This window comes from Petaurus breviceps, unplaced genomic scaffold (genome assembly GCF_028583685.1).
Source record: "Petaurus breviceps papuanus isolate PSGF00001 unplaced genomic scaffold, PetGlider_PUasm1.0 181, whole genome shotgun sequence".
In the NCBI taxonomy this organism is placed as follows: Eukaryota; Metazoa; Chordata; class Mammalia; order Diprotodontia; family Petauridae; genus Petaurus; species Petaurus breviceps.
This window is the reverse complement of record NW_027185784.1, coordinates 21,130,666-21,148,018: the sequence shown is the minus strand read 5'-3', so window position 1 is coordinate 21,148,018 and position 17,353 is coordinate 21,130,666. Positions and strand designations below refer to the sequence as shown.

Genomic DNA, 17,353 nt, shown 5'->3' with positions numbered 1-17,353 from the left:
CCTGTGGATAGAAACTGAAGGACTCAGTATAATAAATCCCCACACCTGGAAAAATAACTGCATATAAAACCCTTCTGAGAGGATATAATCTTTGAATATGAAAAACATGTAGAAGTATAATTATATATGGAGTTATTTTTTAATAGGAGAACACAGGTGTGCCTGTTTGAGGAAATCTATATGAGCATAAACTCAGAGAGTAACTACTGGCATTTTTTAACAGTTTTTCACTTTATAGTAATAACTCACATTTGTACCATAGCTCTAGAGCCAGAGGGACCTCAAGGACAATCTAGTTCAATCTTCTCATTTTATAGAAAAGGAAACTGGGTTTCAGAAAGATCAGAGACAGGATTTGAACCTGGTTCCTCTCACTCTAGAACCAATGTTCTTTTGACTGTATCTCATTTCAAATCACTTTCCTAACAACAACCTTGTGAGCTGGGACATATTATGACCTCCCTCCTCTATTAGGCATGAGCTTGTTAAGTTTGACCAAGATCAAACAGATAATAAGAAGCAGAGCTGAAATTAGCATCCATGTCTTGCTGATTCTTAGTAGGTGTTTTGCAAATGGATTCTTTACCGAATTCCTTTTAAAAATGAAACTTCTTTAAAATATGTTTAAGTTACAAAAATTTGATTCCTAAATAGTGTTCCAAGATCAGAGCTATCACCTAAAGTGTGACATAGAAGGACAGGACCTAAGTATGCTAGAGTCACCAGGGAAATAGAAGAATAACAACAGAGTAGTACTTCCCTTTTCACTGTCATTTAGGAACATCAAAATGTTAAATTATAGACATGAAAGGACCTTGGCAGCCTTGCATCTTTATTCATCAGATAAGGAAATTCAAGTTCAGTCTCTTCCCTATCTAGCTAAATCCAACAGATATTTTGTTAAATGCATAATATGTGCAAAGTTGGTTGTGGAACTCAGAGTAGAATCTATCCTCCCTTAACTCCCACTTGGGAGCTCTTTCTACTCTACTCTACTTTCTTTTTGACCTTAGTAACTGATTGGGAAGTTCTCCTATAGTTGTTTTGAACATGAGAGCACTCAGGCAATACATAGAAAAAAATATTTCCCAATAGCCAATGTCTCAGTGAATTAATGTTCTGAAGACATATTATACATTGGTATTGGAACTGATCAGGGTCACTCCAGGTCATTTGTTCTGTTTGGTTGGTATTGAAAATATATTTTCTGCCTCATTTTGCAAAACTAGATGGGGCTATTTTCTTAGAATGTTATCCTTTGAATTATGGTGTTTGGCCAAGCTTAGTCTTTCTGATTTAGTTTACCAATTCATCTGAAAAATTATTCAGCAGATTTTGTCTGGGTAACTATTCCAGTGAAGATGTAAAAGAAGGGGAAATTGATGATAGCCTTAAAGACTGAAGTTGTTAATGTTGTATTCTATGTCAGATATGAAGGGGAGAGGAAGAGAACAAGCTTTTATGTAGCATCTCCTATGTGCCAGGTACTATGCTAATCACTTTTACAACTATTATCTCATTTGACCCTTACAACAACAGATAATACAAGAAAGTTGTATTGTTGTTGTTATTTGTCAGTGGGGGCAAAGATGTGGTGGCAGTGGGAGAGGTAGAAGTGGAAGATAAAGGAAAGTTATAGTTAGAACAGAGGAGGGTTTGCATTGGGGGGCGGGGGGTGAAGAAAGGGACGATCCTGTATCACACACCCCAGACATCTCTTCAGTTTTAATGGATCATGTCTCATCATCTTCAACATGCCTCATGTGTTTTAATATTTCAAACACCAATGGAATTCCCAGTCTATTCACATTCTCTTCATCCTAAAGGATTTTTGTCTTGTCTACGTTTTTTCTATAACTTCTTCCTTGAGGTATGATTGACTATTTTTCTTTTCTTTTGGGGCATAACAAAATGAATAAATACTACACTGGTCATCATGCATGTAAGAATTCCCCTGATACATTTTCTAGAGTAGATCTGTGCAACCTATGGCCCAAGTGGAGGCACTGAAGGATACATGAGACAGTTATTGTGGTTCTCTCTTCAATACATTCCATAATCAGGGCCTCTTTTCTTTTTATCTCCTATTCTCCTCTTCTTTCTCTATTTCTCTTTCCTGTCCTCTCTTTCTTTTTCTCCCCTTTGTCCTCCTTTTTCTCTTACCTTCAGGGACCCACTGGTGATCCTTAGGGCTAAAGATATGATTGAAATGTATTCTACATCCAATAGCCACAAAAAATGGAAGAACTTAGGAAAATGACAAATGTCAACAAGCTCTGTGAAGGAAGACAAAGGCATTACTTTCTCCAGCCTAACATCCCCCTTTCCCTCCCCAGTACGTGATCACTTCCTTTGGGGAAATCCCTTTGCCAGTGGAAATAGGTAGCTCTAAACCCCCTCTGGATTCTAATTATATCTGCAGAGTACAGTGGTCATTTCAATAGCTGTACAAGCACCACAATTGGCAGTCCTGAATTCGCCAGGTACACACTATGTGTTGTGTCATTTTGATGGAAGACTGCCTTTGTGTTTGGTCTTTTGTGATTGTATAGACAGGAGTTTTCAGCAGGCTATAAATATCGAGCAAATTCCTGCATAACCCGCCCCCCCCCCCCAGTGCCTTGTTAGTTTAATGTGAGGTGTCATTCTGTTAGCTTTAATATTTTGCTGGCATTCTACCATGAATTATGAAAGGGGAGAAACAGAAGCAATAAATAGCTTAAGTGCATAGAACCTGCTGTAGAACTCACTAATAAGGTGTCTTGGGCACTTGTAGACCCATCTAAATGCTGTCTTTTCCTCTTGAGTTTGATCTGGACTTAGAAAGAGTCAGCCAACATCCCCAGCTACAAATTAGTGGGCTGCCTAGAACTTCTAAAAGTTTCAGATGCCTTAGTGGAGTTTCTTTATTCCTTTGCTCTGCTAGTTCCTTGTACATGTTTATTTCATCTAATATCATTTCATTGACAAAAGAGCCGTGTCAATAATGCTACTTTAAAAAACTGCTCTCACATCCCCTATCTTGCCTTGGTCTTGACTCATACCTTCCCCAATAAAAACCATACAACCTCTGAAAAAACAGAAGAATACTCATAGTACCCAGTGCTGACAATTGAAGGTCTAATGTCTTGTACTTTAAAAAGTACCCTAATTAATGTTGAAAACAATGAATTAAGTAAAAGAAAACCTGGGTTCAATTATCCTCTCTGTGTCTCAGTTTTGTTCTCTTGTCCTAGCTGCCTTCCTGCTCTGTTGTCCAGGTAAATAAGGGATATTGACATGTTTTGAATGCATCCAAAGAAAGGCTCTATGCAGTACAAGCTCTAGTGACAAAATACTGCAGTCCTCAGAGAGAATTAAATTCTATTTCCCCAGCTTGGGAGTAGGTGTGTGGCAGAAGACACTCCTCAAAAAGCCGTGTTCTGTGATTCATGTGAATGGGAGAAAAGATTTAAGTGAAATAGATACAGTAACATGGGCTTACCAGACTGTGTCAGAATTCTTGCTGGAAATTCATACTAAGACCGTCCCTTTAAATAAGCAACTTAAGAATGAATAGGCCAATTGTGACTGAGAGGCTCATCTGTAATATCAGGAAAGTTAACTTTAAGTTAACTCCTAGAACCCAGTTAAACATTAATTAATCAACTATTGTGTACCAGGCACTGTGCTAAATGCTGGGGATATAAAGAAAGGTGAAAGACAATCTTGACTCTTGAGGAGCTCACAGTCTAATGAGGGAGTCAACATGCAATCAGCTATGCACAAAGAAGCTATAAATTAGAAAAGGATAAATGAGATGTTTCAGTCCTAAAAGGACTGACACCAGCATAGGATTTAGACCAAGTTAGAAAGGAACTTCTTAAGTTCATGCAGTTTAAGAGCCAGAGGATCTGAACCCAAACTCAATATCAACTAACTTATGTATGTGACATTGGCCAGTCAGTCAACAAGAGTTCATTAAATGCTGGGGCGGCCAGGTGGCTCAGGGAGTAAGAGCACCGGCTCCAGTGTTGGGATGACCTGGAGATCGAATCCCGGGCTCAGACACTTAGCACCCTGTAATATAATGTAATGCCAAGGAAAGGCAACTTCCCAGGTTCAAAATACCAGCATAGGTACTCTCTATTTTATTCAGTGACAAACCAAGAACAGAGAAGATCAAAACATGACATCATTCCAAATACAGCATTTACTAAATGTGATTAAATAATCTCCAAGGACTACCCCACCCCAGGACCTTCCAATCATTCAATCAATTACAAAGTCCCTGGTCTAAATACTTCTCCACCCCTAGGCTATACCTTCATTTAGTCCACCACAAAGCCCCTCTTCTCAAATGGAGATTAGTTTCCAAACATAAGTAAAGTACCTTCATTTGTCAATCACAGAGCACAAAAAGGTCAAAAGTTCCCCACCCCTGGATCTCAATTGAATCTACCCCAGAGTTGCATCAAGTTTAAACACAGCACTTAATACCCAAATGGAGGTCTTTTCTTCATCTTGACACGAGGCAAGTTCTTAGCAATCTTAGTTCCTGGGGAGACAAGGCTTAGCAAGGCCACAAGATACATTGTCAGTCCCTTCATTAATTCATCCTCTGTCTGTAGAACAGTCCTAAACCCCTGAAAACATTAGCAAAACCCTCTCCCGGGATTTCTGTAAACACACAACAAGAAAATCCTTCTTCAGGGCTTCTGAACCAACAGAAAGGTTTCCAGACCCCTGCAACAACAGCACTGCCCTTCACCAGTGGACAGTATTCATTCTGTCTGCAGGACAGTCTCCAGACCCCTGCAACAACAGCACTGTCCTTCACCAGTGGACAGTATTCACTCTGTCTGCAGGACAGTCTCCAGACCCCTGCAACAACAGCACTGTCCTTCACCAGTGGACAGTATTCACTCTCTGTCTGCAGGACAGTCTCAGGGCTTCTTAACCAAAAGCCAGGTTCCAGGACTTCTTCAACAACAGGACTGTCTTTCACCAGTGGACAAATCTGGCAAAAGAACATCAAAACAGACAGACAAAGTACCAGCAAAACAGCCATGTCTCCTCAGTCCTTGGCAGCTCAGGGGGCAGGTCTCAAAAGTCCGGGGCAATTCAAAGTGGCCACCAGCAATTCTCTTAGTCTCCCTCTCTGCCTCCACGAGGTGCTGCTTCCACAAATCCCTTCTGCCTCTCTCTTGTCTCTCCAAATCTACGTCACCAGCTCCTCCCAGTTCAGGACTTTCTTTTCACATCAACAAGTCCATCCCACAGGTGGGATTAACAAGCTCTGGGTTTTAACACAATCAATTTGAAAGCCAAGCCAATACAGGGGAACCTTTAAATGCCATTACTATCACACACCCACCCAGAAACACCTGGCCGTGTAACCTTGAGCAAGTTACTTAACCCCAATTGCTTTAAAAAAAAAAGAATTCATTAAATGTTTAATATATGTTAGACATTAACCTCAGTCCTGGTGATAAAAAGAAAGGCCTAAAACAGTCCTTGCTCTAAAGAAGCTCATAGAGGGAGACAATCTGCAAATAGCTAACTATATACAGTTTGTAGATCTGTACTCTATCCTGGCTAAGTAGTAGATAGTCTTAGATGGAAGGCACTAAGGTGGCCTGGCAAAGACTTCTTGTAGAAGGTGGGATTTCGTCCTAGACTTATAGGAATGTAGGAAAAAGCTAGGAGGTAGAGATGAGGGAGGGGGAGGGGGAAAGTTCCACGGAAAGTGGGGATGATCAGTGAAAATTCTGGACTCACAAAATGGAGGGATAGTCTTGTTTGAGGCCAATTGAGCAAGGAGGTCAGTGTCATTGGGTGACAGAATATTTGGGGTTGAATAACATGTAAGAAGACTGGAAAGATAGATACTGGAAGAGGTCAGATCATGATGGTCTCAAAATCTAGGCAGCTAGGAACTTAGTATAGGGATTTTCTTTTGGGTGGCAGGAGACTTTCAAGAGTGGCCAGGATGAACACTTAATGCAAGGTATGATCAGGTCCAGGATGCTTTGATATGCCCAATGCAGTTGTTAAAGGGGAAGGGAGTTCTATTCCTATTATTTGTGATTGCCTCCCTCATTGAAAAAGCTGGCTGAGTAATAGAGATGAGCTGTTCCTTATAATTCTCCAAGTGATTTTATTCCATGACCCTCTCCTTATCTGTTCAATACTTATTCTAAGGACCACAATGCCACTCCAAGCTTCCTCTTCCTCCATGCCATAATGCATATTTCTCAATAGTGAGAACTATTTCAATGTGGTCTTTGTAAACAGCATCTAGCATAGGACTCTGTGTGTGTCTATCTGTATTTAACCAGGAGTGTGATTTCATTGGTATAGTTGAGCAAACTCCCTCTATCAAAGCTCATCAGCACCCACTCTAGAACTAATAATTCTAGAGAATTGTTGGGAAACTGAGAGATCAAGTGACTTGCTCAGAGTTCCAAGGGGCAGGTAGGTGGTGCAGTGGATAGAGTGCCAAACCTAGAGTCAGGAACACTCATCTTCCTGAGTTTAAACCTGATCTCAGACACTAGCTATAAGACCCTGTACAAGTCACTTAACCCTGTTTGCTTTAGTTTCCTCATCTATAAAATGAGCTGGAGAAGGAAATGGCAAACCACTGCAGTATCTTTGCCAAGAAAAATGCAAATGGGATCATGAAGAATTGGACATGACTTAAAAAAAAATGACAGGGGCAGCCAGGTGGCTCAGCGAGTAAGAGCACCGGCTCCAGTGTCAGGATGACCTGGGGATAAAATCCTGGGCTCAGATACTTAACACCACACCTAGAAATAACTGGCCGTGTAACCTTGAGCAAGTTACTTAACCCCGATTGCTTTAAAAAAAAAATGACTAAAAACCAACAGCCAGAGTCAAATAGTCATTTTGTGTCAGAGGCAGTGCTTGAATTCTGGTCTTCCTGACTCCCAAGGTCAGTTTTGTATTCATTACACCCAGCTGCCCATCACCTGCCATTAATAAATATTGGTTGAGTTGAATTGAATTGAATCCCTAAACTTTTTTATACCACCTTCCCCTCTTCATGCAAATAATTCATTGTGAAGTTGGTTACTTTCTTCCTCCCCTCTTCCTATACATCCCCAGTGTTTAATACAGTGCCTCTCTGGCACATAGTAGGTCCTTAAATGCTGTGGACTGACTGACCTGTCTGAAGTAGCTGTCCTGTGTTTTTATAACCAATCTCTCCCTCTTTCTTGTGATGGAAGAAAAAGGCTAAGGCTTTTCTAAATTTGATTATAATTGTGTTGTATCCACTCTGACATATGAAGACTTTTAAAGGAGATATATAGACTCACATATACAGACATATCCCCTAAAATGCATCCTCATGCAAATAAGTGTAGGGTTTGGTGGAGTGGAAGAGAAAGAAGTTGAGCAAATAAAAAAGATTTAGTGGGACAAGGTTCAGAGATGGGTGATATAGATGGGTGAGACTGGTGAGACTGGATAAGAAGGAGAGTGGTCAAGAAAGTGAAATCGACTGTTAGTTATAAAGTAAACCAGAGATCTAAATTGAAAAGGTGGGGAGCTTCTTCATCAAGACTTAATCTTTTCTAAGCTTGGTGAAATCAGAGATGTAGGACCATTCCCAGCAAATGTATAGCTCAATCCTAAGTGAATATTGCTTAATTGTATAAACTACTGAAGTGCATAATGGACTTGCTCTGCCCTCATTAAATTGCTGTGCATCCTTTATGGTTAATTGAAGGCAGATTAAGTGCTCCATTTGGTTATTTGCATGCCAAATAGTAGTGTTAATGCTTTCCTAATCAATAAAGGAATAATTCAAGCAAGTTGACTTTTAAGCATCTATGTGAGACACATGAGAAAAATAAGCCTTTGTTTAAGCAAGGTGGCAATTTTTTTTGTTTAATTTTATAGCTGCTGAGAAATAGATTCACCATAAAAATAAATCCTCTCAAAGTGAATAAAATATAAATGTCAGGACTTTGGGATGACACATTTTTCTTAGCTATTTAAAAATATTGAATTTTTAAAAGTATAGTAGTTTAAAATTAGGAATGCACATAGAGTGCTATATTTCAAAAGAAATATTGCCAGCATTATTATTCCTGCTAATCATAATAGTTACATTAATAATAGTTTTAAAAAAGAGTTTCACCCCTGTTATCACATTTGATCTTACTGATTCTTGCAACAATCCCATAGCAGTGCAAATGTTATCACCATGTTGGTGATGAGAAAACCGAGCTTTAGAAAGGAAGGAAGCAAGGAAGGGAGGACTAATTAAATGCCTACTATGTGTGAGGTACTGTGCTAAGCACTTTGCAGATTTTATCTCATTTATTCTCACAAACATGAGAGGTAGGTATTATTATGCCCATTTTATATCTGAGGAAACTGAGACAGAGGTTAAGTGACTTGCCCAGAGTCACATAGCTAGTAAGTTTCTGAGGTGAGATTTGAACTCATCTTCCTTATTCCAGCCTCAGTGCTCTATTCAAGCACTTGATCCTCTGTCACATAGTTGTGAAGTTAAATGATTTGCTTGTAACCACACAACCAGTAAGTGTCATATCTGGGAATCCAACCCAGATCCCTTGACTTGAGATCAGAAACATTCAGATGTTGATTTAGGTAACTTTGTTGTGCCATTGATGTGATTGCTGGTACCACTTAAGACACAATTGACAAGCTATCAATTTGATTGAGTACAGGTCAGCCTTTGAACATTCTTCTGGACAAGGTTATGTCTGTGTTTAGTTTTGATTCTTCACATGTACATTTAAATTCTTTCAGAAATGCATATTTTATTTCACTTTGGATTTGGCTTAAAATATTCAATCAAAAATGGGTCACTGACAATGAGGTTTTTAAAAATATGCTTCATTCCCAGGGCACAGATATATCTGCCCATTTTTCTCTTGCTTCAGTACTTTGGGTTGCTTTGAATTTACTAAAGGTATTATGATCACTTACTGAATCTGGTTAACTAGGAGCTCACAGTGATTTTCAGTGATTCTTACCCTAAATGACACCTGAAATCTCTGTTGTAGTTTGACTAGAGTCCTATTATCAAATGCATCATCCTTTACAGAGAATCTTAGAGTTTTGAGAGACCTCAGAGACCATCCAGTTCAGTCCATCCTGAACAGGAATGCCCTTCACACCATCCCCCACAAGTGGTCACAGCCTCTATCTGAAGACCTTCAGTGAAGGCAAAATGCAATTGATTCTGCTTTTGAATTGAACCTAAGCCCCCATTTCTGCTACTTCACTCATTAGTCCTAGTTCTTCACTCAAGGATGAAATAGAAGAAATTTATGATCTGTATCCTTATATTTCTTTCCTTCTTCTGTCCAGGTGGTCTGTAGTATATACCCATCCAAATACTGCTTTTGTTTTTCTTTCTATTGGTAAATCATCCAATATTTTCCATTTTATTTCCTCTAGTTCATGAGTTTCCTGAAATGATTTTATCTTCTGTCTATATATACAATGCTACACAAATATACTTCTATTACCTTTTTTTTCAAATAAAAGGAAACCCTTCCAGAGTAATTTTCCAGTCATGGGTACTATCCTAACAAATTTCATTAATATCAATAAATTGAAATTTGATCTTCTGCCTTGCTTATTACTCATACTTTGTGCATTAGTGTATCTAAGGCTCTGGGTTTATTTCTTTTATTTATTTTGGTCTGTATTCTTGCATATTGGCTCTGGTAAATTATTGGGTTTTAAAAAATACTCTTCTTCCTGATTTGTATCTGATAATCCATGTGATTGGTTTTATATAATTTAAATATTATATATATATATGTGCAAACACACACACACACACACACATATAGGTTTCTTCCTTACTCACTGTTTTGATTCTAAAACCTTCTTAAACAAATTTATAAGACTCCAAGCAAGTATGTTTTCCATATTTTCTTTTTTTATCATGAATTTGAAAATATCAACAAGTATGAACTTTTCCATATTCAAAGATGAGAAAAAGACAATCATTTATGAAATGGTGAATATTTATTCTGCATTTACTTTTTATTATTTTGAGAAGATATGTATATATATACATATATGCATATACACAATATATATATACATATATATATATATATATATATATATATATATATATATATAAATTCTTTTTTCTTTACCAGAGACTATAGAATCATAATGGACTGTAGATTTTGAGCTGGAAGGGAACTTGAAGACCATCTAGTGCAACCTATTTGTTTTACTGAGAAAACTGAAACCAAGTGAAGATAAATGATTTGCCCACATCAGAGAGGTAGTAAGTAGCGTAGATGGAATTTTCTCTTTTGTACCACCTACCTTCATTCAATCAGTAGTGGTGAAAAATACCAACAGTGGCCAGGATTTCATAAATCCTTGCAATGCTTTCTAGATTCTTTTTGGCAGTCTAATTTGTCCTGGATCATCAAGACTGGGTAATTATTTTTAGTTTTGGTAAGTTTCTGTCACTATGTATACCTACATATTTCTATTTTTATCTCTATATATCTCCCAGGAAGATAGCAGACTTCTTCAATGTTAATGATAGGCTAACAGATAACTTCTCTCCTGGGAATGCTTGTGGATCCATATTATTATTCCTTGGAGTTGTTTACTTTTCAAAGGGTTCAGCTTTACTAATATGGAAGCAATTGCATGTCTATTGATGTACCTCCAAATATTGAGGGGTCCTTCATCTTCATTTCATCTGGATTACAATCTATTCTTCCCTACAATCCCCCTGACACAAGCTAAGATTCACCCCTGCTTCTTCAAATTATTTTGTACGACCTTGCATTTGATGAGAGGCAATGTGGTGTAGTGGATAGAGAGCCAGCCCCAAATCCAGGAGTACCTGGGTTCAAAGTCTCACCTCTGACACATATTGGCTGTGTGACCCTAGACAAGTCACTTAACCTCAGTGCTCTAGAGAAGATATGGCCCTGCATTGGTGGAAGGAGTCTCCCTCACTTACCTTGGACAGCTCCCTGTACCAGTGAAATAACAGTCCAGTCCCTCTCTCTCCATTTGTCACTGCAGTCAGGTATGCCCACTTCCCTGCTTTCTCCTGCAGGCTTTAGTCTGCCAGAGCCCTGGGACTGGTTCCTGCCCCAGCAGAATGTGCACAAGAAGCTTCCTCCCTGGGATAGAAGACTGCTTCAGATCTAAGGTCTCCTTGGTGCCAGTGCCCCCTTGCTCTGTTGTCTCTATTGCTTTTGTCCTGCCCTTTTGGAGCCTGTGGTTCTTTTTGGTTTCTGGCTGCTTGCTCAGTCTTTTGAATGTCTGCTTTGGCCTTTGGTCCCTGGGTACTACTGATTCTTACATCTGCCTGTCTGATTTTTGCCTTATTGTCTTGCGCCACCCCTCAAATTGTGTGTGCTTTCAGAGTTGATTTAATGTAGAATCAATTAATCAACCTGTATTTACTAAACATCTACTTTGTGCCAGGTGCTGAGTGAAATACAGTGAAACACTCTCAACTTTCTAGGAGCTAACAGCTCATCAAGCATTTATGAAGCCCCTATCATGTCTAAAACCCTAGGCAGGATGGCATAGACCCTAGAGCAGGTATTCTTACCCTGGGTTTTGTGTGGTGATAATAAAAGCACCTACCCCCAAGAGTTGTTGTGAGAAGCAAATGAGATCATATTTGTAAAGCATTTTGCAAACCTTAAACCACTATTTAAATTGGAGCTGATCATTATTATTAAACATATTCAATGAAATTTGATTTCCTTTGTAATCCTGCATATTTTGTATTATACATTTAAGGACATTATACTAAGAAGAGATCTATAGGCTTCACCAAGCTGCCAAGGGGATTCAAGAAATGATAAGAACTCTTTCCCCTAGAGCAGACATTTGGCCATCTGAGGCCTGTACTCGGGAGTATGGTAGACAACAGATTAAGATGTAATTGGAAAATATTTATCAAAATAAATTAAATATAATGGAGAAGATAGCTTTAGTATGTGCTTTCTAAGTTAATGTTACCTGAAGAGATCCTTTATATAGCTCAAAGGCTCACATTTTCTGTTGGAGTTTGACATCACTATTCTAGAGAATACAGAATACTGCAAGATCCAGTTATCCTAAATCAGCATTGTCCAGATCTAGCTGAAATCTCCCAAATCCAGCACGTCCTCAGGCTTCTCAGTTTAAGCTTCTCATCCTGTCCCTGGTATTCATGATTGCCATCCAGAGACTTAGAGCTAGTCATTCTCATTGTACAGCCCCCTTCATCTGAACATCAGTAAATCCCCATTTATCAATCTCTCCTTCACAGATGTGAAATGTTTTGGAATATCTGTCAGATTTTATTAAAGATTTTATATTCCATTCAAATACAATTATACTTGGTAGGGTAAATCCAGGTGTAGTTTTTGCTTGGTCAGGCACAGCTGCTTTATAACTGGTAAAACACCTCCCTTTGTACAGCATCCCCTGGCTCACTAATTTGTGATTGTTTGTAAATAAAATATTCATCAAACATTTTCTCCTTGTAAGCACATTAAAGAACAAGTAAACAATGTAACTCCAATATTATATCATAATTGGCTGCCATGTTAATAAGGTTTGGATAAATGCTGTCATGTAATATCCTTTCAAGCTTATCAGAATTTTATTTTTTTTTGCCAGAACTATCATTTTTCCTAGTATATTATACTGAGACCTAGCCTGGATTGAACATCCCAATATCTGGAGTTTCCTGGATTCCCAGGCCTCATCCCATCCCTCTGAGCTGGGGTTTCTAGTGATTTGTCCATGGTACCCTTTCCCATCACAAGAAGCTCAGAGTTGGAAGGGGCTTTAAAAGGCTCTTGAGTCTTAACCAGACCTAAAGCATTTCTGACGCAGTTTTGTCCTCTTGGAAACCTATAATTATAGAAGAGAAACTATGGTTTCCTAAGATAACCTATTCTGCTTTTAATACATCTATTAGGAAGTTTTTTCCTTATATCAAGATTAGACATCTGCCTCTCATTGTCCCTTGTTCTTTCCCCTGGAGTCAACAACCTAAAAAAAAACCCCAGCACCTTTTTAATATGAAAACTCCCTCTCCTCTGCCCCATACTTGAATGGTCCTTGATAAAATATGAAAATATTCCTTATTCCCTGTTCCTCATCCTCCAGTTTTAGAGTACTGAAGGTCTTGAAGCTTGAAAAGGGATTTTTTGACCTTGAGGTTGCTTATTTGCCTGGAATTAATTTTTTTGTTTCAAGAAGAGAAATTTTCATGTTCCATTCAAAGATAAATGCAACAAAAATAGAGAAATAATGCATTAGTACAGGGCTTCTTAACTTGGGGTCCTTGAACTTGTTTTTTTTAATATATTTTTGATAATTGTATTGAAATGTGATTAATTTTCTTTATTATTCTATGTATTTTATTTTATATAATTATAAACATGACAACATGGGGTCCCACAGGGCTCACCAGCCTGTCTGAGAAGTCATTGCCACAAAAGGGGTTAAGAATACCAGCACTGGTAGAAATCAGTTCCAATCAAGGTGTAAAAAAAAAAGAATATCAACTCATGAACTGTTCTGAAAGGGGGAAGGATGTTATTAAGCAGTTGTAACACTGGGTACCAGAAGATGGGGGGAAGTCAGGGCAGTGAGCGAGAAAAAGGGGCAGAGAGGAGAGAGATGATGGAGAGGAACTTAGAGGAATTCACAGTTTTTGGCCAGGGTCAGTCCTTTTCACTAGTACTAGGGCAAAAAGAAATAAAATCTATAAAAGAAATTCCTGCTCTGTGGAGCATACACTGACACACCTTTTGGAAGGGAACTTTCCCTAGAGCTACATTATGCATTGGCAATACTTAAAATGCATATATTACATATATGTTTTATATGTATACATATATAAAACATAAATGTACACACATGCACACGTGCAAAGATAAAGAAATCCTTGAAAAGTGGCCTGAATTTCTGTCAAATTAAACATAGAAACAACAGAACTTTGAAGCATCCCTGACCTCTGGAAGAAGCTCTGTTTCTTCTTTTTCCTTGTCTTACTTTCCCAGAGCATTCTACTCTCAACTACTCCAGAAAAAAAATCAGCCAAGAAGTCAACCCTTTGGCATGCAAATGAACCGTTTCATGAAAAGTACATATTGTACATGGTTTGGAGAAGCAGTTTTTCCTATAGGGCTAGGATTTGTATGGGGTTTAATTATGAACTGTATTTCAAAAAGGTGAGTTTGGTTTCTAAGGATTAAAAGAGGATATAAATCAGGGTGAGTGGAGACCCTGGGCTGACCTATAGAAAGTTGACAATCCAAAGTGGTCAGATATTGCTACCTGAAATGGTCAATTTAATTGAAATCCCAGTGCCCATAATTGTCTTATTCCTTACCAGCTCAGAATATAAATGTTAGGCTAATTGCAGAAAATGAGCTTTGTAAAGTTTGCAAAGTTTATAGAGTAAGGGGTAGAAGGAACCTTAAAGGTACAATACCTTCATTTTGCAGATAAGGAAGTTGAGACCCAGAGAAGGTAAGTGACTTGCCCAGGGTCACACAGCTAATAAATATTTGAAATTAAAATCCCAACCTAGATCTCACTGACTCCAAATCCAGGTCTGTATCCACTATTCTATGCTTCCAAATCAACACTATTTACTGAACATGTATAATCTGCATGATTTTGGGTAAGACCCTTAACCTCTTAAGACTCAGTTTCCTTATCTAGAATGTTAAGTAATTGGGCTAAGAGAGTTCTACAGCCAGTTCTAGTTCTAAAACTGTTACTTTATTATGATACCATATGTCTAGTGGTATTTTAGGCTCTGAAAGGGGTATAAGAATTCACATTTATATAGCATTTTAAGGTTTGCAAAGCATATTTCTCACAATAACCCTTTAAGGTGAGTGGTATAAGTATTAGGATGCCCATTTTACAGATAAGAACAGAGGTATAGAAAGATAACTTGCCATCATAACATAGCTAGTAAGTACCAGAGCTTGGATTCAAATTTAGGTCTCCTAACTACAAATGAAGATAATGTTTATAAAGTGCTTAGCATAGTGCCTGGGTTATTAGTAGGTGGTGTTCTCATCCCTTTGCCCTTGTAAGTCTATCATTCTTTTGACTATACCAACTCTCCATTATAATATGGAATGATGCCTACTCTCTAGGTGGCAAGACAAGACCAACATGACAGAAACACATTCCAATACAAGACAGTATATTACAAAGCATTTAATTGAATAAAATAGTCAGGAATGTTGAAAAATTATACTGCTTTACCTACCCTTAATGTGTGTGGTAAGGAATACAGAGAAAAGTCATGAGGAATTGAGAAGGTAAGAAAGTACCAAACAGTGAGAGGCCAGAGAAGTGAACACTGTTCCCAATTAGTCTTCCAAGAGGGAAGAAGAGAAAGGAATATTTGGCAGTTTGGAAGATCTGGGGTTTTGATTCTGACCCACTTGTTCCTCAGCGGAAAAGAGGAAACATGAATGATCTATATTTTTTTCTACTTCTTTCCCCATGCTGAGAGAGCTTCCAAGTATATGGCCAGCTAAAGAGCTTAAGTATTGTGTTTTCTCCTTCCTGTAAGGCAAAGTATATTTCTTTTGGTGTCTGGGATGCCACAGTACCTATTGAAAATACCTAGTCATCCTGTGTCTTGAGATACTCCATATTTCAAGCATTAAAATTCAGGGTAAGGATAATTGGGTATTATGGGAAGTCAGGAAGGACAAATGTCACTAACTAGAGTTATCAAGGAACGCATCTTGGAGAATGTGAGACTCCAGCTGTGCCTCGAAGGATGGATACAATTTGGATAAGTCAGAGAGAATTGTCAGGATGAACAACATGAACAAAGGTGCTTAGGCAATAATAACTATGATATGTAGAAAAACTGAGACTAATCTGGCTTAAACAGAGTAGATATATTCATGAGTAGTGAGAGAAAAGTTTGGAAGGGTATGTTTGGGATAGGGCTCAGAAAAGTTGGGCAAGCATTTGAGACTTGATCCAGTGAAAAGTCATTGTAGGCTCTTTAGCAAGGAATTAGACACATGGGACTCTTTAATAAAACTCCTATATCCCATGTCCATTTCTACTTTTGACCATGCTATTCTTCTTGACCTTGAAAACCTTGGACTTTATAGTTACAAGACTCTTTCATGGCAGTTATTTTATTTAATCTTCACTATAAACCCCAACAAGATTGTAAGCACCTTTGTTACTATTGTTCAGTTATTTTCAGTCTCATTCAGTTCTTCATGACCCCATTTGGGGTTTTCTTGGCAAAGATACTGGAGAGGCTTGCCATTTCCTTCTCTAGCTTGTTTTACAGATGAGAAAATTGAGGCAAATACAGTTAAATGACTTGTCCATGGTCTCACAACTAGTAAGTTTCTAAGACCAGATTTAAACTCAAGAAGATGAGTCTCTCTGACTTCAAGAATGGAATTTTATCCATTGTGCCAGCTAACTACCCTAGTAAGCACCTTAGGGACAGGAAAGGTATAGGAGAAACAGAGGAAGTCATATGAAAGATAATTAAAGAAATAGGGAGCCCTTCAATCAGGGTAAACTTTAAAAATGTGCTGTGACAGGAAAAAGGATAGAGAGTCAGTCAAATTCCTTTTGCTATCCATTGGTGGCCATTGTGACATGCTCTCTGCTGCTACCAGGCACAAGAACCTTCTCATCATCTGGGAGGTGTTTGACTGCAGTGTTGGCAGTTCTTGATTCTGGCCATCTATTCTATAAAGATTTTGTGCATTTTGTTAAATTTTTTCCCAGATTTTTCCTCCCTAGGCTGAAGAGTCCCAATCTTAGAATTTCGATGTCAATCCAGTTCAACATTTTTTTCCTTTTCTTCCATTTTAAAATAATGAAAATACTAATTGTATGTTCTACCTTAAAGGGCCATGGGATCATAGATCGATGTCAATCCAGTTCAACATTTTTTTTCCTTTTCTTCCATTTTAAAATAATGAAAATACTAATTGTATGGTCTACCTTAAAGGGCCATGGAATCATAGATCTAGAACTGGAAGGTACCTCACAGGTCTTCTAGTCCAATTACTTCATTTTATAGATGAGAACACTGAACTCAGAGAAGGTTAAGCAACTTGCCCAAGGTCACACCCATTGTAAGAACCAGAAGTGGCATTACAACCCTGGGAGTCTTGCCCTAGAGTCAGTAGTCTTACTATTGCACTGAATCTTTAAAAAATGTATTATGGAAATGTGAGCTATGGTTATTATAGTATGGCAGAGGGAGCCGGAATTAGCAATGGAGCTAAAATGGATGTCAGTGACATCCACACTGATATCAGGAGCAAACCAAGGGGATAACTCAAGTAGA

The 17,353-nt window shown here is 38.3% G+C and overlaps 1 protein-coding gene across 3 annotated transcripts in view; it reads left to right on the top strand.

Annotated features, from left to right (window-relative positions):
- The window catches only part of DGKI (diacylglycerol kinase iota), a 586,838-nt gene that overhangs the window by 449,257 nt on the left and 120,228 nt on the right, over positions 1 to 17,353 (top strand). For 2 of the 3 annotated variants that reach the window (XM_069087305.1, XM_069087304.1), the window contains one exon: positions 11,090 to 11,185. The exons of the other annotated variant lie outside the window; for it this stretch is intronic. In XM_069087305.1, the coding sequence (XP_068943406.1) occupies positions 11,090 to 11,185 (96 nt within the window). The remainder of the gene's footprint in view (positions 1 to 11,089; positions 11,186 to 17,353) is intronic. 3 annotated transcript variants of the gene reach the window in all.